Source organism: Lutjanus erythropterus, chromosome 12 (assembly GCF_056507025.1).
Source record: "Lutjanus erythropterus isolate fLutEry1 chromosome 12, fLutEry1.hap2, whole genome shotgun sequence".
In the NCBI taxonomy this organism is placed as follows: Eukaryota; Metazoa; Chordata; class Actinopteri; order Lutjaniformes; family Lutjanidae; genus Lutjanus; species Lutjanus erythropterus.
Window position 1 is genome coordinate 29,230,502 of NC_139328.1, and position 21,999 is coordinate 29,252,500.

Genomic DNA, 21,999 nt, shown 5'->3' on the forward strand with positions numbered 1-21,999 from the left:
ATGTTTGTGTCTGTGTTCTTCAATTGTAGGATCCTGACAAGCGCACATTAAAGAAGCTGAGGGATTTGAACGAGGATGAGGAATTCCAGTTGGTAAGACATATTTAAAGGATCAGTTAACATGTTTTCTGTTTTGCACTCATACTCAGATGCCCATATGTACTTATAGCAGTCATTGATTGCTGGCTGTTAAGTGGAAGTGATCTCTTCCTTCTGTAAAAGATGGGGGATAAAATTTACAATAGTAGTTCTGGGTAAAAATTAATTCCAGTTCAATTGCAGCTTATATAAGGTTTCTGAGTTAGTCAAAACAACTTTGTTCTAAGTAACATCTATTTTCTTTGGTATGAATCAGAATCTGTTCAGTTTGTGTGTTTGTATCAGATTTATATAGAGAGAGTTTATCTATTTTTAAAGTCTTTTTTGTAAACATACCTATAAAATTACTCTTCTTGATAATCATCCTAATTGTTTATGTGTGCATGTTTACATTGCAGGCTATTCTGGAACATTGTGATGACTGTGCTCAGATCATCATCAACTCGGCAAGGCAGCTATATGGGCACAAGGCAATTACATCAGAACTTGAAGCTGTGGTGGTGTATGTATGTTCAGCATTTGTATTCCTGTACCTTATGTATTGCAGCAAAGACTAATCATGTCTTAAAAAGCGTTGTCTCTTAAATGATTTCTACAGATGTCACTTTTAAGAAGAGGGTGTTGCTCTGTATGTGGATAAAAGCTTTAATTACAAAGTAGTGGAAAGTATGACAACTGCTGCTACTGATGTGCTGGAATGAATCACCTTATAAATCTGAATGAAGAAAATGGGTTCATGGGTGTAAGAGCCATTTTGATATTGGTATGGACATAGATATTGATATTGCTAATAATATTTTAGTAATTTTCCTTTAAAAATGTTGAAACGCTCCTTTAATGACGCTGCAGGTGACATCACAGCCACTTAGTTCTCAGACCAGGTTGAGCAGCCTAAGGAGCAAGACAGTTTTTTGATATGTGCCTAGTTGAGCTGAAAGAGAATTTTGTAACCTTGTTTTTACTTTTCAAGTAAAGTTTTTGAACAAAGTTACTGCCTCAGAAGATTCTTTTTATGTCAAGCTTATTGCCAAGGGACTGCTTAATAGTGGTGGTAATTACAAGAACACTGAATGGAGGAAAGGTTGCCACTACAATGGGCTTCTTTTTCACATGCTTGCAGTTAATAAATGTTTGCAATCATCTTGTATCAATTAATAGGGGAGTTTGTATTCTGAGGGTTACAACCTCAAGAAGGCTGTTTGTGCCACTATGCATGGGTTGTAACCCAGCTCTATTTTAATATGTGCAAAGCAAAGTCTATATTTGTAGAATGACACCATGAAATTGAAAATTCAAGGTTATGGTTCTTCAAATGGTTCTCTGGTTCTAGAAAGAGCCATCACCAATTAGAAATCTCTTCAAACTGCTAACATTACTTGTCAACCAGGAAATGTTTCTTTAAATTAGATGTTGAGTTCTTGGATGATGACAATATTTTCACAGCTGAAAACGGCACTTATTTAAGGACAAAATAACGTTGAATTTTGTACCGAGTGAAGTATTTCTTCACTAGAGGTCATGATAATGATCTGACTGTAAGATTAGCTGGTTTCACTAGTGGCATTGGATGTGTTTGAAACAGGGGAACAACCAGCTTTGGATGACCTAGCATTAATACTTACCTGTGTGTCACACGTGTCTTCACACATATTTTCTGATCAGACGACAGAGACAAGTTAAGCTATTAACCAGTGGTGCAATCTTCAAAGTACGGGCAAGGATAAATACGAATGCAGGATGATGATTTGCTAATTTTATTTTAAAATCATTTTTAAACTAGTTCTCACCTGCAGGGGAGGCTCTAGGATCATATTATTGGTGCTGTATTTTGTTATGAACATTTCATTTTGTTACGTGCTAGATGGGACACTGAAGAGGAAAGTGATTTAAAACTCTGCTACTTCTGTTAACCAGAGTCTTCCTTTTATCTGTTGTGAGATTTTAGAGATTGTTCTGAAAGAATGTATTTGCAGCCTGTATCTTAACCAAATGTAAAACGTCATATTACTAGATTTCAGCACTGAGGTACAGTTACATTCATGATTTTGTATTGGATACTATTCTAACTAAAAAACCTTTTTTCTGTGAATCATGATAAAGTTTCAGAGTGACAGAGACACATGGCGTTACTGTAACTGTAGTAACTGACTGTCACTCCATTTGCACAGCTGGAGATGGAGAGTTCAGATCATCACCACATTACACTGTATCTTGTTTTTGGCATGTGTAGGTGCTGTTGGACAAGCCTTATGGATGACCGTAATACCTGGGTTAGAACGTTACCATTTTATTATCATGACACCTGAAAGTGGAGGGACAAAAAATCTTGGCACCAGTGGGTTTCACTGGCATCAGAATGGTGTTGTGAAGTGTTGTAGTGTGTGCACACTGCGCATGGTAGTGTATCATTCATTATTTCAAATATATTTCAAAATTGTAATCCTGCTAATAATCCTATTTTTTTTACTAAAAGTATCTGTAATCTAGTAGTTGCCTTTCTTTGGTGTCCCAATGTGCAGATAATATAAAATTTTCTGTGGATGTCAGTCTTTGAGCCACAACAAAGGCCAAAATGTGGCCTTGTCCTTCTCATTATAAATGGTTAAGGTTAAATCTTCTTAATAAATAAAAATCTGAAAAAAAAAACAAAAAAAAAAAAAACTAGATTACATGTTAGATACACACTTTTATTCACAAATTTGTATGTTTTTCATATTTTCTTCAATTTTTTGTGATATCTAGGCAGCAGCAGAGTGACAACTGACACTGACATGGTGCAAAATATTTAAATATTAAATAAAAAAAAAAATACCATTCTGAAAAAATCTCAATATTTATTCCTTTTTATGAGTGTTACACTAGGTGTCACTGTAGTGCCATCAGCTGTGTGGAGGCACACTGACACAAGTGGAGTAAATATTGAGATTTTCAGAATTGTTATTTTATTTATTGTTATTATCTTTTAAAAGTTTTAATATTTACACCACTCAACAGTGTCTATGTCAGTTGTCAGTCTGTTGCTGCTTTTTATATGTCATAAAAAACAAATCTGTCTGCTTAAACTCAACGTGTTGTGAGTTTATCAAAAAAAAGACCATGCTCATACAATTGATGAGTCCATATGTTTATAATTGTGTACCAAAGATTGTGGAAATTCACATGATATTGACATATGTCAGTTGCAGTTAAAATATTTGATTTCATAAAGTTGTGTGTCAAAAGTTCATGTTTATATACGTAGGCTTATCAGAACCAAAATGGTAGAGTGGGTGGTAGACATATTTAATATTTAAAAACCATTGTTCATTAAAGCTCATGTTACCCCTCTGCAACTCCGGTCATCAAAGGAAAGCCGCCTGGCTGTCCCAGCACCTCGCACAAGACAATCCAGACTCTTTTCATGCGTTGTGCCACGCTGGTAGAATGACCTACCAAGCGCTACCAGAGCAGGGGCGTCCCTCTCTGCCTTCAAACAGCTCCTGAAGACCCAGCTCTTCAGAGAGCATCTCCTGTCTTGATCTAGCGATACTCTTCTAGGGCCTCTCCTATGTAGCTTGATTGTTAATCCTCTTTTTGTAAGTCGCTTTGGATAAAGGCGTCTGCTAAATGCATAAATGTAAATGTAAATGTAGAGCAACACTGATAAATTAGTAGGGTTTTTTCTGTTTTCTGACTTGCACAAGGAACCAAAAAACACAAAAAAAAACAAAGCCAATAATGTGCTTTCACTTTTGGAAAGATAAAAGCCATTGTTCAGGTTTTAAAACGTGCACAACATGTGAGCTGCAGCTGCAAGACAGAAAAAAGTGTGAAAACCAGAAAAGCTTTTCCTGCCTCGCAGCCTTTCACACAGTCTTGTGCTGCTACAAGCTGCTCCACCCTCACCCACAGCACACACACAGAGGTGCCTACCTCAGAGGCAACATGGACAGGGAGGGGATGCTGGTCCGCTCTATTTATTACGGCAGAATTGGGAGCGGGGCCACAGAGAGGTTGCTGGAGAGTTTTGGACATGAGGGCAGCTTCCTGCTGAGAGACAGTGAGACTGTGCGCGGGGCCTACTGTCTCTGTGTGAGGTGAGCTGTGCACAAATGTGACAAAAAGTGACATTTTTCAGTCAGTGGCTTCGCACCCCTATGTTTGTTTGTTGGATTATTCTTCATTTAAGCTGTTTATTCGCTTTTAAATTCTCTGAGCTTATTTTACTTGTAGTAACTTTGGGAAATTTATGCTCTTTAGGCAATGTTTGGATCTATTCATATTAATATATGTGAATAGGTGTGAATGACAGTAAGGACCTGTCAGGCCAACTAACCATGTCAGCGCATACGTTCAAACATTCAATAACTTTAAATATACAGATCATAAGACCAGAGACTGAAGCAGATGTGGGCCTTCTACACAGTATCTCATCTAAATCAGTACACCATAAAAACAAAAAACAACATTTGGTCGCTCTTTATTTTACAGCACACAAACAAGATGTACTAAGCGTTACTTTGTATTAAATGAGACAGAAGCTAGAAATTATGTTCTTTATTCAACAGTATTAAAACCTTGATTTGACCCTAAGAGACTTTATTAGAGTGTAATGAGGGACACATCACAACAGAACTGTACTGTAAACGGAAGTGTATTATTTCCGGACGTCAGACAGAATATTCCTCTGCCTCTATCATTTTGGCCTTTACTGGTAGATCTGGTTCACATATTGCTTTTAAATGAGGAAGTAGCAGGTATGTGATTTCACTTGAGTTTACAGTACAGTTCTGTTGTAATATGTCTAATTAACCTCTAATAAATGGGCTAATAAATAATTTAAAACTGTTTATGAAAGAACATATTTCACGTTTTTTGTCTAATATGATTAGTGTACTGTAAAATAAAACAAACACATTTTTGAAAGAAATTTGTAAAATTGTGAATTCTTAATATTTTAAATGATTATAGGCACACATAGACTTTTAGTGAAAAAGGCACAAACACTGTTAAAATCACTTAAAATGTGAACAGACTGTATTATGGTTTGTAGTATGGTTTATGTGTGTCTGCCGTATTTGTGTGTATAAATAGGAAAACAACATGTTTTACAACCTTGAACTGATTTATTATGTTTATAATAATCTTATCTTATATATTTTGAGTGAATATGACTACACACTTGTTTTATAGGTGTTTGTGTCATTTTTCTGGTATTTTTGGTTCCTGACAGCTTCATTCTTTGTTAAACTGACAAAAAGAGAAGTCAGACTTACAGCTGAGTTTGTGCTGAGAAAAATGACACCATGCTTGTGGTGTAAAGACAGTTTAAAATGTGCTAAATAAGACAAAAATCAATGAACTCTGAGAGGGTTAATTTAAGGAAATAACACACATTATTTTATTTATATTATTTAACTGGTAACCATGAGTTAAGTGCCCCTCTGTGTAATTATAGTCTATGAACAACATTTCATTTCTACAGCAGTTTTCTGCATGCTGCTACGTTTGGTAGAGAGGCTGCGGTTTGCCTCGCTGGGAAATATGTAGTGTTGTGTTGTGGCGTACTGAAGACTCACTACTCATGTGAATACACATTTTGATGTAAAAACACACACATTCAATGGTCATTGCATCAATTAAACAACCATTTCAGACAGTTAATACGACAGAATTCAAAATCTTACTGAAGTAAAACAGCAAATTGAACTTATTAAATATCAAAAGTAAAAGTACTCATCTAAAATAACTGCATTCAAAGTATTTATATTTATTATATATATTATTGTAATTGTAATACTGGTTCCTTACTGTCTGTAAGCAGCATCTTAATGTTGTTAAGCCTATTTTAACAACTGTACAAACTGTTGGGTAGTTTCATCTCTCCTCCCCTCTCTAATAATATAATTCTGCTGCCCTGCCATCACCTTCATTTTCACCGCCAGCATCCTGAGGGGTTTCACTATTGTCTTCACTACCGACCTCTGAAAGGGTTCTGTCTTCGTCTTCACTGCCGGCCAGTAGTGGACAGTAACGAAGTACATTTACCAGTAGTGGACAGTAACGAAGTACATTTACTTGAGTACAGTGGTGGACAAAGTACTCAACCCCAGTACTTGAGTCAAAGTATAGATACTTCTGGTCAAATATTACTCAACTACAAGTGAAAGTTGATCAGTCAAAATCTTACTTGAGTTAAAGTACTAGAGTTCTTGCTTTTAAAAATACTTAAGTATTCAAAAGTACAAATTACAAAGTACATTTTCTAATATCAATACATGCTGTATTGTTTTCATGATGCATTTACAGAAGCTTGTAACTCTGAAACCATCTAATGATGCACTGACCTGCTTGTAGAACCACTCTGCTACACAAAGTCTATAGAAACACCTATAAAAACTTCAGCATAGAAATACAATCAAAACCAAAAAGGACAGCTATGGTCATTTTCTGATGTAACTGTATTAAAATCACTGCATAAAAGCAGACTGAAGCCGACTGTAAGTAAGTTCTCCAAGTCTGTTAAATAACAGATTTCTTTCTGTCTTCAGGAGCAGTATATATACATGAATTATGTGGTATTTTTCAAACAACCCAACTTTAAAAGCTACCTGGAATAATGAATAATTATAATAACATCTTGAGATTTAATTTTGTCTTTCTCCTGCCGTCACCATTACCGCTTTTTGTTTGAATGAAAGAGGGAGAACTTGCTTGTGCTTGTTAGTGCGCCTGGACGTATTTCTGCTTTTACATCAGTCCCATTTGAGAGGAGCTACTGTGATTTGTTTCCTTCTGTGAGGAACACAGCATGTGACCAATTGCATGTTAGAAAAGAAAAACACCAACAGCTGACTTCAAAGCTCAGTCGAAAAGTAACAACAACCTTCCTAGAAATGTAGTGGAGTCAAAAGTACAATATTTGTCTTTGAAATGTAGTGGAGTGAAAGTCAGAAGTTTCCAAAAAAAAAACAAATACTCAAGTAAAGTACAGATACTCAAAAAATGTACTTAAGTATGGTACTCAAGTAAATGTACTTCACTACTGTCTACCACTGCTTGAGTACTGTACTTAAGTACATTTTTTGAGTATCTGTACTTTACTTGAGTATTTGTTTTTTGGAAACTTCTGACTTTCAGTCCACTACATTTGAAAGACAAATATTGTACTTTTGATTCCACTACATTTCTAGGAAGGTTGTTGTTACTTTTAGGTGAAGCACAGCTTTGAAGTCAGCTGTTGCTGTTTTTTCTTTTCTAAAATGCACTTGGCCACACACTGTGTTCCTCACAGAAGGAAACCAATCACAGTAGCCGCTCTCAACTGGGACTGATGTAAAACCAGAAATAGATCATCCAGGCGCTCTGTAACGAGAACAAGTAAGCTCTCCCTCTTTCATTCTAACTAAACTCGGTAATGGCAACGGCAGGAGAGAGACTAGATTAAATCTCAAGATGCCATTATAATTAGAAAAAGAGAAATAATTCCAGGTAGGCTTTTAATGTTGGATTGTTTTTACCAGGGTGAAAAATACCATATAGTTAATGTAGACAATAGCTGTCCTTTTTATTTTTGATTGTATTTCTATGCTGAAGTTTTTATAGGTGTTTCTATAGACTTTGTGTAGCAGAGTGGTTCTACAAGCAGGTCAGTGCATCATTAGATGGTTTCAGAGAGTTACAAGCTTCTGTAAATGCACTGTGAGAAAAATACAACAATGTATTGATATTAGATAATGTACTTTGTACTTTGTACTTTTGAATACTTAAGTTTTTTTAAAAGGATGTACATTTGAATACTTAAGTATTTTGAAAAAAAAGTACTCTGGTACTTTAACACAAGTAAAATTTTGACTGAGCAACTTTCACTTGTAGTTGAGTAATATTTGACCAGGAGTAACTATACTTTGACTCAAATACTGGGGTTGAGTACTTTGTCCACCACTGCTGCCGGCCTTCAGAGGGGTTCTACCGCTTTTGCGTGTCTGCTGGTTCCAGACCTGTTCTGTTCAGCTGTCTAGACCCCAGACTCTCCGCCTGAGGTCTCCAGCTCCACCCCTGTCCAGTCCCTAGGCCATTCTCCTAAGTGGCCTTGCCTGTCTTTCAAGGCTCCAGGCCGTCCTGTGGAATGGTTCCATGTGTTTGCCCTGCAATTCAGAGATGCAGCAGTTTTGGGAAATGTGCTGTTTTTCCCACTTTCCCAGAGTCAGAAATTAATAAATGCCTTTGAACATAACTTTTTAATATATTTCTGTAGTGTGAAGTTATGTAAAACAGCAATATTAGGCTATCCTGACTAAATTGTTGAGTGTGGGATTTTCATAATAAATCCATATATGAATAACTTGTGAAAAAAGAAAATGAAGGATAACAGAAAATTGTGCAGAAATTTCAAATCCTCCCTCATTCAAACAGAATAAAATCAGTTCTCTAATCTCTCTGTGTGAAGCGTATCCAGTGTGTCAAACACAAAACTGAAATCAGTCATCCCGTCTGTCACATTTAATCATCACATCGGAACATGAGCGCACACGTGCGGTTTCAGATTTGACACATTCACAGTGAATTATTCAAATTCCTCAACTTTGTGTTTTGCAGGAAAGCACCGTTTGTGCACACCTACAGGCTCGTACACTCCACTGACGGCTGGTCCCTTCAGGTGAGTGAACCTAGGCAGATCACACGCGTCCATAATCTCACACACACACACACATGGATGTTATTTATGGTTTCCTCTGTGTGTGGTTTGCAGGGTTCAGGAGTCAGACTGCAGAGTTTCCGGACTCTGGAAACACTGATAGAGAGCTACAGAAGGCTTGCAGCTTCCAATGTCAGTCTAGCCCCCCTCACAGATCCACTGGACAAAACACAGATACAATACCTCTGCCCCACACAGGGTATGACACACACACACACACACACACACACACGTGTGCTACTTTAGATGTTATGATATGACAGACTTTCCTTTGAGTCAAATCTGGTACACACATTCACACAGGCACAGACACACAGTGTACTCAGTGTGTGTTTTGATGTTTGCGGTGTATCAAACAGTCCCTTCTCAGCTATGAAATGTCTGTTGTGGCTCATGACCTGTTTACTCAACTTCAACACAGTTTTGCTGGTGTCCTCCACAGAGTTTATCTACATGGAGACGTGTAGCGGCAGCAGCTCTGTTTGTTGAGGCCGAGCTGTCAGCCCGGCAGACCAATGCCACTAATCAGGTGGACAAACAAGATGAGAGAAACAGCAGCACATGGGACATCAAGTCTGTTGAACCACTGTCGTGTTTAAAATGAAGGCCAATTGGCAGCACTGCAATGAAAAAAAAGGAGATCCTGAAATCACTGAAATGAGAAAATATCTCGAAATAACTGGTTTGTATCTCAAAATAATGAGAAACTTGCTCAAAAATATTTGTTAGAACCTGAATGCCCAAAACCACTGAAAGTGCCACCCGTAGTTTTAAAGTGTCTTGAGGTGTATAAAATTGCTTTGACACTTCCACTCCAACCTTGTTTCGATTTTTGAGGATCATATGAGGACCAGAGATTTTATTTTCCACAGTAAGTGTGTGGGCAGAGCAAAAGGAGGAAAAAAAAACATGGACATGAGATGCGACTGCTGACAGGGATGCCACACCAGCTGAGTCACTACAGAGGGGAACTTTCTTATTATGATTAAGGTTGTTGCAATATCGATACTAGTACCGGAAAATGCCTCTGATGCTAAAATGCTGGTATTAATGTCTGTGAGTTTGCTGCATCAGTCCAATACCATGTCATTTATTAACCCAAACCCAAGACCCTACTATTCCCCAGCAGTGTCCCGTTTCTCCACACACTTTTTTTCCCCCAGGATGGCGAAGTCATGCTCTGTGGCATTAATTTTTTACATGTATTTGTTCATATTTAATGAAGGGTTTAACCTGAGCTAGTCCATGGGTACGGCAAGGCAGGGCAAGGGAAATTTATTTATATATTCATACATGTGATAAGAAAGAATTTAGAATATTATCTGCTAACGGGAGTCTGTAAAGGTTAAACAACAGAGGTCCGAGCATTGATCCCTGGGGAACTCCACACATTATTGGGAAACTGTCTGATGCTACCAATTGATGCAAAATAGTCTTGAAGGTATGACTTTGACAATTCATGACCTTGTTGGAGAGACCAGACCAGTACTGAAGCCTGTCTATTAATATATTGTGATCAATTGTATGAAATCCTGCAGTAAGGTCTATTAAACACAAGACAGAGACTCTATAAGAATGGATGTTGAGATTAATGTCATTCAGAGCCTCGACACGAGCCCTCACTGTGCTAAATCCAGAATGAAAAAGGTCGAGGCAGTTATTTACCGCTAAAAAGTTGCTGAGCTGAGGCAAGACAATTTTCTCAAAGACTTTATTAATAAATGACAGGTCTGATATGGGTTTGTATTGATTTAGTATAACAATGATAGCTATCGTATCACATCCATTCAGGGTTAGTAGAATACCACTGAAATAGTATAGTAATAGTACTGATATATTTGTAATGTAATATATTTAAATTACAGTGTTAGGACCAAAAAAATCTTCAATTATAAGGACTTGCAGGACCTTTTTTTCATCACATTGGTGGAAATTGACTTCCATAGATTTACAAATCTTGCTAGTTTCAAGTAGATTCATTTTTCACTGTGTACTCAAGAGACCTTTCATCGAAATATTTTAATGTTCTGTCTGAGCAAGTGTGGGAACAATGTTTTTTGTGCAAAAAAAAATAGAAGCTGTGTAAATATACACGTATATCACACACTATCTCTGTTGCTGTGGTTTCATTTTGGGTGGACCCATGTCCTTCATATGCAGTCAGTCATTGTGTGTGAGGAAGGCTGTGTTTGCCTCAATCTGAAGTAAGTGGTTGTCTGTCTGCATTAACGTGTTTTGTGTCACAAAATACATACTTGTGGTTATCTTTTGTTAGACTGTTTGTGAGATTTTTATCTAAAAACACACAGACTCTGCGTAGATGCGTTTTTAGGTTTTATGTCTGCTTGGGGAAGTCACACTTGAACACAATGATCTGTGTGATCTGTGTGGTTTTGTCTGCTTATCTTTGATCTTATCTGAAGCCACTGTCACAACACAGGAAATATAGCAGTGCAGGAAAGGTGGCTCAGTCTTTTGTGGGCACACTCATTTCACCATCTAACTTTTTTATTTATTGTTTTTAGGAAGACAAGGTGCTTCTCAGCCACTTGCGGTATTAAACCTACAAGCAGTGGTGGACAAAGTACTCAACCACATTAAGTACAGATACTCCTGGTCAAATATATACATTTAAAAATACTGAAGTATTCAAAAGTACAAATTACAAAGTACTTTTTCTAATATCAATACATTGCTGTATTGTTTTCATGATGCATTTACAGAAGCTTGTAACTCTGAAACCATCTAATGATGCACTGACCTGCTTGTAGAACCACTCTGCTACACAAAGCCTATAGAAACACCTATAAAAGAACTTCAGCATAGAAATACAATCAAAAACAAAAATGACAGCTGTTGTCATTTTCTGATGTAACTGTATTAAAATCACCACATAAAATTAGATTGAAGTCAACTGTAAGGAGTTCAAGTCTGTTAAATAACTGGGATTTCTTTCTGGCTTCAGGGGCAGGAAATACATGAATTATGTGGTATTTTTCACCCCAGTAAAAACAAAAACAATCCAACATTAAAAGCCTATGTGAAGTTATTTCTCTTCTTCTAATTATATGTTAGATTATATATAGTATATATTTTCTGATTATAATAATCTTGAGACTTAATTTTGTCTTTCTCCTGCTGTCACCATTACCAAGTTTTGTTTGAATAAAAGAGGGAGAGCTTGCTTGTGTTTGTTACAGAGCACCTTGATGGCATATTTCTGCTTTTACATCAGTCCCAGCTGAAAGTATAAACTGTGATTGGTTTCCTCCTGTGACCAGCACAGCATGTGGCATTTTAGACAAGAAAAAACAGCAACAGCTGACCTCAAAGCTGTGCTTTGCCTAAAACTAACAAATAACGACAACCTTCCTAGAAATGTAGTGAAGTGAAAGTCATAAGTTTCCAAAAAAAACAAATACTCAAGTAAAGTGCAGATACTCTAAAAATGTATGTAAGTACAGTACACAAGTAAATGTACTTCGTTACTGTCCACCACTGCCTTCAAGACAATTCTCAGGTCACAACAAACTTCTATTACTCTCAATCTAGTATGTAATGCAAAAAAAACAGGTGTGTGTCCCAACATAAATGTCTTGGAGGGCTCAGGCTAAGTTGTGTTTGACCTTAAGCAGTATTACTGTCAATGTGTCAGACGGAAACAGCGTTTCTTCTTTCAGTTTGTCTTCATTGCTCAATTGTCCACATAAGGTAAATGTCAAATTTGTCACAGCTGCATAGTCTTACTGGAAATCCCTGCTTGTATTTTTGTCAGTCTAAAGTATCTGGATTCCAGTCAGCATAAATGTGCAAAATTCACTGTAATTAAGCTACGGAAGAACTTTGGCCCACAACTGTAGGCGCATAGGAAGTGCCATTTGTACCATTACTCACATGGCCCACAGTGATGCGATTATTGTCACACTGTCAGTATATTTTTACACTCATGGAATCTAAGTAATGTACTGCTGTGGACAGGGTCAGCAATAAAAGACATTTTAGCCACTTAAAAAAGCCCACCTTAATATATATATAATTTTAAGTGTAGGGTATATTTAGAATATTTTTACAGCTCTACTTTGCCATCAGTCAAACTTTTCTGACAGGAAATTGCTGTCATATGAGCCAAATATTGCTCTAGCCAAACCAACCAAACTCCGCAGGTGAAATCAGTGATTTTACTTCAGAGAACACAGAAGTTGCTGGTCTACCACTGCCTCGGTTGGTTAGTTTGTTTGCATTATTGTGTGACTTTCATCCTAACTGACCTTTTAATAAACCAAAGTCACACAGTTACACAACCAAACTAAGAGAATGAGAAAGCAGTAGACCGCTAACTCCTGTGTTTCTGCAAGGTAAAATTAATTGATTTTGGACAAAGGAGCCTGGTTGCTTTGGGGAGGATGAAATTTCGTTTATATAACATTTCCTGTGAGAAAAGGCTCTCTGACAGCAAAGTAAAGAAATATTTTAAATACAGAACACACATAAACTGTTATTGGCTTTTAAGTTGGACTTTTTTAATCAGCTACAATACCTCTTGTTGTTGACCCCAGTTGCATCATCATAGCTTCATGCTGGTGCTCCTCTCTGCTTCTCCTAACTGGGGGCACGCTGACCACCATCTAATACACTGGCTATGGATAAGTACCTCATACAGCCCCACTTAAATTAATCCAAACTATCCCTTTAACATGCCAGTTTATTTCATTGTGAATTGATGTGATCTGTCCTTGATATCTCTGGTCTGTATTTCAGTCACCTCTAAAACCAGTTTTGATTTAGTCTGATTTGATTAGCTGTGAACTGGCTTTATGAAATAGCTTAAATCTGGTTAGACTCACTCAAGCCAGGATTTTTACAATAAGCCCTGTTTCTCTGAGCCATGCTAACAAAACATCCCTCAGATGAAGGATTCTTCAGATACTTCTGTCTGTCAATGATTGTCTATTTTTCCAACCACACATAAAAAAAAAACACAAATCAATTTTTTTCTCTCTCTTGTACAGTTAGAGGCAACAAGTGGCTCAGCCTACAGTCTTATCCCTACTGGCCCACATGGTACTATTAAATGCAAGAACCAACATCTGGACTTCAGTCTTTGTATGTATATTTTGTGTGTGTGTTGACAGCTCTGGGATTCATATTTGAGGATGGCTTCAGAACTCATCAGTGTGACTTGTTCAAGAGTCTTAGCCCTGTATGTCCATCACACTAGACAAAGGTGGACACCTATTAGCACCATGAAATCTTACTACAGTACTTGAGACACAATATGCACAGACAAGGCTTGAATATGACTTACATTTGGCTCGGCTAGTCACAGACTATGGAGTCCTGGAGTAAGGTAAGTAAGTTACCAATGTCACTCACAAAAAAGTGAAACAGAATGGGATTTTAAAAAAAAAACTTCAGACAGAACAGCAAAGGCAAAAAGAAATAATTTAAAAAACTTTTTCCGAGTATGAAAACATGCTACTAAAACAAATTGTGTTAAACCGTCTAGTTATTGAGAGTAAAAACAGACTCGTATTGCTTCTATTGTGCATGTTGGTCTTTATTTAGATCGAGGCTGTGCAAAGTGGGGGCAGCGGGCCAAGATGGCCTGTCTTAAGGTATGATTTGGCCCATCAGATATTTCTAACTAAAAAGAAAAATTAATTAATGAAAGAAAATCTGAATATTGAATGAATCATTTAGTAATGTGTGACCCATGTACTGAGGCTAGTCCTCGGTCCAGCCTATGTCCCCTGCTGCATGTTGCTCTCTCTCTCACACTCCTGTCTTTCTCTGTTTGTCTTTGCCTGTCTTGTCCAAAGAAGGCAAGAAGTAAAAAAAAACAAAAATACATCTGGAAAGTCTTTAAATAGGTAGGATCCCTAATTATTTATCATAATCTGAGCAGGTGGGCAGAGTGACACTTTGCACAGGAAGTCAGTTAATTAAGGGAACTTGGAATCATGGCACCATTTTGCATCTTAACAATGCAATACATTACATTTGACAAATTTGTGTTTTTGGCCCATGATCCGCTATTTGGACCCTCCAAGAGAAAAAAAATTGGCCACCCCTGATTTAGATATTCCAAACAGTCCATGTTCCCTCACAAACAGTGTTACGCACAAGTTAAACCTGCTTCTAAGACTCAATTTAGTCAGCAGCTCTACTCCTTCCTCTTGCAATAATCTTCATCAATTTAATCTGGAATGCAATAAATCTACAAATATTTTAAGATAGGCCTCTGCAAGTCACTTCGAGTTGAGACAGCTTAATTGGGTATTTTGGACTAGGCTTAAGCTTCATCTATGCAACCAGCCCTATATCTCATTGGTTTCATCTATACAAAAGAAGGCAGTATAAAAGTTTTAATTAGTAGTTTTGTCCAGTGATGGACTAGTTGTTGTTCCCCTGCTTCCTTTTCCCTTCTAAGAAAAGCTAACCAGCTGCTAACTGTAACTTCAGTTTTATTTATATCGCACCGAATCGAAACCAAAGTGAATTCAGGGCTCTTTTCATATAGATCATGTCTAGACCAAACTCTTTATAATATTTACTCCATATTTCATAAATATGACAGTGGTATCAATCTTATTATCTGACTAACTGATAAAGCATACTTCCTAAAGTACCGAAGGTTAGCCTTTATCTCATATTGTTGTGTTCACATAACGCTGGTTTGATTATAATAATAATAATAATAATAATAATAATAATAATAATAATAATAAGTATTATTATTATTAGTAGTAGTAGTAGTAGTAGTAGTAGTAGTAGTAGTATTATTATTATTATTATATTTGTCAAAAAGTTAAAATACTTATGCTCTTATTGTTCTGTGCACAGAGCTCTCCTAAAGACTGTGAACTGCTTTTATTGGACCACCGTGTATAAATAAAGCTTAGATAAATAGAATCATTTAAAATGAGCATTTTTATAATATACTGTATCACTCAACTTTATTTCACATGCAAAAAGGTATACACATTTTGTAGAAGTATGAGATCATAAACAGATCTACATTTCAAGGCCAGCTAACCAGCTTGTTCAGGCAGAGCAAGTATTTTTCATCAACACTCAGCAATCGACACGTTCCCAAACCTTTTAAATAAATAACCAAAAAAGGTCACAAGTCATTTGAGTTACCAAGCAGTGCAGAATTATTGCGTGATATCCATAGCATATGTTTCGCTATCATGCTGGTGGACTTTTACATGTGCTAAAATGTATTAAAGTGTCATGAAGCGTAAAACATTAGAAATGTAAAACCATAGTTTCCACACAAATACACACACACACACACACACACACACTACATTTGTCTAATTTTGCATGGAAATGCATCTAACAGTGCATGAAGTCAGATGTAACCACAGGCAGATTTTATTCTTTGAAGGTGTCTTTCCCATATTGTTCTCAGGATGTCTGTCCAGGGACTTGCTCTGTGTCCTCCACCTCTGTGATCTCCTCCACAGGCTCAGGCTTCGGGGCAGGGTGGAAGAGCTGAAAACAAACACACACACGCACACACACACACACCAAAAAAACTTTGTAACTATTTATAAACAGGAAATGTTTGTGGTTGGGTTGAGTGTTAAAGGGGTGTGTTCGGCCAGTATGGGGTTGTACTTACATTGGATGTGTCATTCTTTTCCAGGATATATATGTACTTTTGCGGGGGCCGAGGAATTGGAGGGAACAAAACTTTAGTCACCCTGAAACACAAACACGCAAAATAAGCCTGAGCAAGAATGGCAATACACATTTCAAAGAGGCACTGCACACCTTAATACATTTTCTGAGCAGTAAACTAAATTATATTTGTGTACTGTGCTGAAAACATGTTGATATTGCACGACGTGTGAAGTACACTTTGAATTTCTTCAAAAACATTGGATTCAAGGATGAACTGATTAGATTTTTGTGGGTCAAAGATTGAAGTCACTGTGACCTCACAAAACATGTTTATGGCCATAACTCCACTATTCATACACGAATTTTAACAAAATTTCACACATATGTCTACTAGGATAAAATGATGAGGTGATGGCATTTTATTTCCCAAAGGTCAAAGCTCAACTTCTCTGTGACATCATAATGTTCAGCTTTCTATCAGCCCTCTCACTGAAAATGTTTCAACAGAATCATACATGTTCATCTAGTGATAACAAATACACGTAATACCTTTCATTAAATTCCCTCAAAGTATTTATTACAAACAACATATTATGCAAACCTGGATGTAAACTAGAACTTGACTGTATGGTGAAAGCATACAACTACAATGAGGTATTTCTAGTTCAAGATTATGCAGTGTGTGGAGTTTGGCTTAGACTTCTGCTGACATTTGCATCGGGTACAGTAATAATTTTGACATGCCGATGACCAAATGGAGCGCATCCTCCCCTCACCTTCTTTTGCATGTTTTGTTTTGTTTTTTTCTGTTTTCATTTTGTGTTTTTCCTGTTGGGCTATCTGAGATCTCAGAAAGGGGAATTTCTGTCTACATCTTAAGGAAGTTTAGGGTGCATGTTTTTTGTGGTGGCTTTTCAGAGAAAAACCATCACACATTCATCCCTCTCACTTCTCCTTTTTTTGCATTGTGTTTTCTTGCTAAACTTAACAGCTACTGCTGCCGTTGGAGTCGACTTTTAGAAGAGAGGACAGAGTTTATGTTTTCAGATTGGCAGCAGCTCACAGAAGTGGATTAAAACAAGCAGGTCTCAGTGCATCTATGAATGACTGCGTGTGCGTGTGTGTGCGTGTGTGTAAGTGACAGTCATGTATCAGTCCACAGATTAGTCATTCAGTCAGAAATAGTACCTCTGATAGCGCAGCAGCAGCAGTACAGCCAGGAGGATCATGGGTATTCCAAGTGAAATTGAGATGATCACCAGAGTGCTGAGCTGAGTTACCGGTTCCACCTCTACAAGCAGAAACACATACATGTACTTATCATTGTACTGATGTTTTTATGTTCATAAAATAGAAAATAGCCTATTCAGGCTTCCAGACATCAACCAGTCAGCTAAGGGATGGACATGATGAAAGTTTGGTGTTTGAGATGACTGTAACAACCAGAACTTACTGACAGTGTGGCTCCAGTCACTCCATTGAGATTTCTCAAGGCAGTGCTCCTCTATCCTCGTCCTCATCCTGACTCTGTAGGTGAAGCTGGGATCTGCATTCTTTTCTGTATAAGACAGCTTCTCTTCGAAGGTTTTGTGTGCTCCCTATTTTTAAAAGATAAAGATTCACAAGTGAACAGCAGGTTTACATCATTTAGATTGTTCTCAAATGACTTTGCAGACTATTGGCCTTTAGAATTATTTAAAAAGATGTGTTAAGTTTTGTCCTGTTTACGTGCAACAGAAAATAATGCCCTAGAACACATTGCAATTTCACCACCTTCCAGGTTGAGGACTTTTGTTATAAAACCGGCTCTTTTATTTCAGGATCCGTCCAACACCAGCCTAAACTGAAATTAAGAAACAAGACAGAGCTCGCCGCTCACGAGGGCAGTGACCAGCGCTGGTGAGGCCCGGTCCGAGCCTCCTACTTGTTAGGCTAACCCACCTCCTCTTCAACACACTCCAGGTTAGAGCTAGTATCAAGTACTTGTAAGTAAAACGCCAATAGTCGTAACACAGCTGAAGACCTTGAATGTTGAAAAAGTTTAGAAGCCTTCAACCAGATGGTGTGTGGATGGTGAGAGAGGTTCAGTCTCAGCTCGTCAGTGATGTCTATTGTGAAAGCCAAGAGAGGTGATGAACTGATCTTTACATTTTGGACATTTAACTAAACATCTAAAACTTTTAGGTTTTTGACAGTCTACAACTTTCTGGATTAAAATGCAGATCTGTCATAAACATATAAACAATTAAAATGCCTTAAACCAATATATTAAAGAAATCAGTTGATGAGAAACTTGTTTGTTATTCTTACAAGCTTATATTTGGCTGACTAAAATTCACCATTTTGAGCAAAAATGCTGCCTTCAAATGGAACTTTTGATTGCGTGGGAAGATGTGCTCATGACACATGAACTTGGAGCTTGTGGTATTTACAACCTTGCATGTGGAATTTGACAATTTCCACATACAAGGTTGTAAATACCACAAGCAGGAAGTGTTCATATGAACTATTCTCTTGACCACAGTAAAAAGGCAGCAAATCATCAATGACCAATCCAGATCAATAGCACACCATGAAAACACTCTATACTAACTGGTTTATTATGTCTGCAATAATCAACATCCATATCCATACACAAAGAAATACTGTACCTTGTCACCGATGTCCAGCTGGTACTCAAAGCATGAAGGCTTATTGCTTACTCGACTATGGGGCAGATCCCATGTCACCAACAGGTCTCCGTCTTTGACCGATGCAGAAATGTTTGGGGGTGGAGACAGGGTCTCTGTAGCACACACAACCACAAAATTTGTCAGATAGCAATTCAGTCAGAAGGAGGGTGATCAGATGAGAACAGGTTTGTTACAGTCACTGTAGGAAGTCACAAACATATTTTTTAGATCTTTTTTTTTTATCACAGGTTCCTCTCACAGTGGCAGCTTCACTCTCCTTCTGGTTTAAAAAGGTCGAATGCATCAACAACCCATGACTCCTGATAGCCTAATCAGTATGATAGACAAGTGAAATCACATCAGTAATGCATATTTTTCAAAACAAACAGGGCACTATGAGACAATGCCACTATCAGACTTATATTGTGTAATTTTGAGCGAACTGTTGGATGGATTGCCATGACATTTTGTACAGATGTTAATCCATTCCTCAGGATTAATCATAACAACTTTGGTGATCCTAAGTGTTCCTCTAGCATCAACATTAAGTCCAGTTAAATCTGTTTAATACAGCTTGCTAACATGCTGAACTAAGATAATGAACATGGTAAGCATTATACCTGCTAAACATAATATTTGCATATGTTAGCATTGTCACTGTGAGCATGCTGCCATGCTAACATTAGCTCAAAGCACCACTGTGGCTAAGTACAGCCTTGTAGAGCTGTTATAGCCTGGCTGTAGACTTGTTAACTATTTAAGGTACATGGTAGGGATCTTGACTCTTTGTCTCTAAACACATTACACCTTAATGTACTAATCCAAGAGGGTTGATTGCTGATGACCACTTTCCAAACTACCATGCTCGCACAATTTTTTCAACCATGTGAATCAAAAACACATTTTGTTCTGCTGACACAGCCTGCAGACAGTATGTTGTACATTTGTTAGTCATAACTTGTGGTTAAAAAATTACTGCTGACAAACAGATGTCAAATATCTACTCATCCACTGTCAACACCTAAGTGGATAGAATCAAAATTGGGTACTACCAGGAGCATTATTCAATGCCACTGGATGCCACTGAAGACCATCTGCAGTATTATTATTTGTACATACTCAGTAGCATGTTTACCTAGCATGTCCATGTCGTATATGTAGGTGTAGACTGTCCAATTGTCATGTAGGGTTATGTTGAATTGGAGGACAACATTTAAGTCGTCATGCGCCTCCTGACTGAAAACGCTTGATCCGACTCTTTCCACAGAAGAATTAGAGTAAACTGTAATTTCGTCGTCACAAATACTGGATGAACAGACAGAGAAAGAGACAAACATTAAAAACAATGCATGCATTCTAATGTACCTGTAATGTAAATATGCACTGATATTCATTAGAAATAATCATTAAAAATACCTGATAAAGACAAAGAGCTGAGCATCTTTCGGTAAAGTGTGGAGTGACCAGGAGCAGTTGAGTATATTTGTAGGATAAAGGCGACAGAGAAAGTTATCAATCACTGCTTTGTCCTGTACATTATGCCCCTTCACTGATGAAGTTGGTATTATCTGAAAGAGTTTCACAAACATAAAGACTAGAGTATAGTTATCAAGATAAGTACGTCTGCCTTTATTGTGTCTGTGTGGATTTTTGGAAGTTTAAGAGAAAATTTGGCACTCTCCTGTGTGGATGTCCAGTCAGTGTTAAATGGTAAATGTAATTAACTGAGGCAATAAATTTATCAGTGGGTGCTGTACTGACCCAGAAAACTGAGTTCTAATGCTGACAAATCTGCTGTTCTCCTTGAATCCAGGGTATTTCAGCTTGGATTTCAATCCTTTGCCTCTTGGCAGCCAGATGGCATACTACATAATACATTTGTATTTACCTAACCTAATGTTCTGGACATTAAAATAACAGCTATAGACTAGGGTGACAATACAGAGCAACATGGGTGTGGGTGTCAGAAGCTGGCGTGCAATGCATGCTAATACATATAGGCTCAGACAGTAAGAGAACTTTTCTTGGTCAGTATAGCGTGCCCTGAGGAATCTATTACTTCCACTAACTGCATTTACAATCAATACTGGCTGAACATCCACATGAAAAGTGCCAAATTTCCCTTTAATAGAACATAGTGACTCTCACTTCACCAGTATACTTGTCATCCAAACAGACATCTGGATTGTTGGCCTCTGCCTCTGTTAAAAGAGAACATATATCGAGAGTTATAACACAAGGAAAATCATCGTCAGAGTCCATCATAATCAGCACACCACGCTTAACTTATCAGAATGTAGGGGATTTTTCTTTAATCGGGGTAGTGGACAAAGCTGGTTTCCTCATAAGGAAGGAAAATGGAAACAAAGTGCAACACCACCCAGATGAAAGCAAGATAGCCAAAAATTTTTGACGAATTAAGCAATGTGTTCTCAAGAAGTGTGTGTGTGTGTGTGTGTGTGTGTGTGTGTGTGTGTGTGTGTGTGTGTGTGTGCGTGTGTGTGCGTGTGAGTAGTGTGTAATGCCAAACATTACCCACCATTTTGTGAAGCCCACAAGACCAGCAAACAGGACCAAAGCAGTGAATGGACAGGAACCAGCTTCATAGCAACCTAGAGGTTTCACACACGGACACACACACACAAAAAAATACAATTACTTATTTTTGGGGAAATTGCATAGACCTCTATTCATTTCCTAGAGAGTAACTACCCTGACCCAAAAATCACCTTTTTCTTAAGGGATCCTTCACAAAGCCTTGCCCTTTTTAGCTACTGTTGCTACGCCTGTCAAGCTTTCCATTCTCACCCTGCACTGTATGGTGTTTACAGTGAGAACGGTGGCAGATTTAACTTCAAAACCAGCAATTTTTTTTTTTAAAACACATGGTCTTGGATTTCACAGAGAAGTGTCTCCAGCT

General features: G+C 37.6%; 2 protein-coding genes across 2 annotated transcripts in view; one reads left to right on the top strand and one right to left on the bottom strand.

The window, feature by feature from the left end:
* Positions 1-3,972: 3,972 nt before the first annotated feature.
* On the top strand, positions 3,973-9,448 carry LOC146318176 (SH2 domain-containing protein 1A-like). The gene is made up of 4 exons (XM_084732373.1): positions 3,973-4,174; positions 8,676-8,736; positions 8,830-8,974; positions 9,218-9,448. The coding sequence occupies exons 1-4, from the start codon at positions 4,023-4,025 to the stop codon at positions 9,262-9,264; spliced, it is 405 nt and encodes a 134-aa protein (XP_084588499.1). The 5' UTR covers positions 3,973-4,022; the 3' UTR covers positions 9,265-9,448.
* Positions 9,449-15,697: 6,249 nt separating this feature from the next.
* LOC146318177 (granulocyte-macrophage colony-stimulating factor receptor subunit alpha-like) overlaps positions 15,698-21,999 on the bottom strand; it is a 7,401-nt gene continuing 1,099 nt past the window's right edge. The window contains exons 2-10 of the mRNA XM_084732505.1: positions 21,619-21,691; positions 21,228-21,280; positions 20,496-20,647; positions 20,215-20,384; positions 19,059-19,192; positions 17,861-18,005; positions 17,596-17,698; positions 16,406-16,487; positions 15,698-16,275 (exon numbers count right to left, since the gene is read on the bottom strand). Of these exons, the coding sequence (XP_084588631.1) occupies positions 16,189-16,275; positions 16,406-16,487; positions 17,596-17,698; positions 17,861-18,005; positions 19,059-19,192; positions 20,215-20,384; positions 20,496-20,647; positions 21,228-21,280; positions 21,619-21,685 (993 nt within the window). The 5' untranslated portion in view covers positions 21,686-21,691 and the 3' untranslated portion in view covers positions 15,698-16,188. The remainder of the gene's footprint in view (positions 16,276-16,405; positions 16,488-17,595; positions 17,699-17,860; positions 18,006-19,058; positions 19,193-20,214; positions 20,385-20,495; positions 20,648-21,227; positions 21,281-21,618; positions 21,692-21,999) is intronic.

Excerpts from the sequence above, each read along its gene's own strand:
- LOC146318176 (XM_084732373.1), top strand. The coding sequence starts at position 4,023 with ATGGACAGGGAGGGGATGCTGGTCCGCTCTATTTATTACGGCAGAATT. Across the intron at positions 4,175-8,675 it reads GCCTACTGTCTCTGTGTGAG|GAAAGCACCGTTTGTGCACA; the intron begins GTGAGCTGTGCA and ends TGTGTTTTGCAG. Across the intron at positions 8,737-8,829 it reads CTGACGGCTGGTCCCTTCAG|GGTTCAGGAGTCAGACTGCA; the intron begins GTGAGTGAACCT and ends TGTGGTTTGCAG.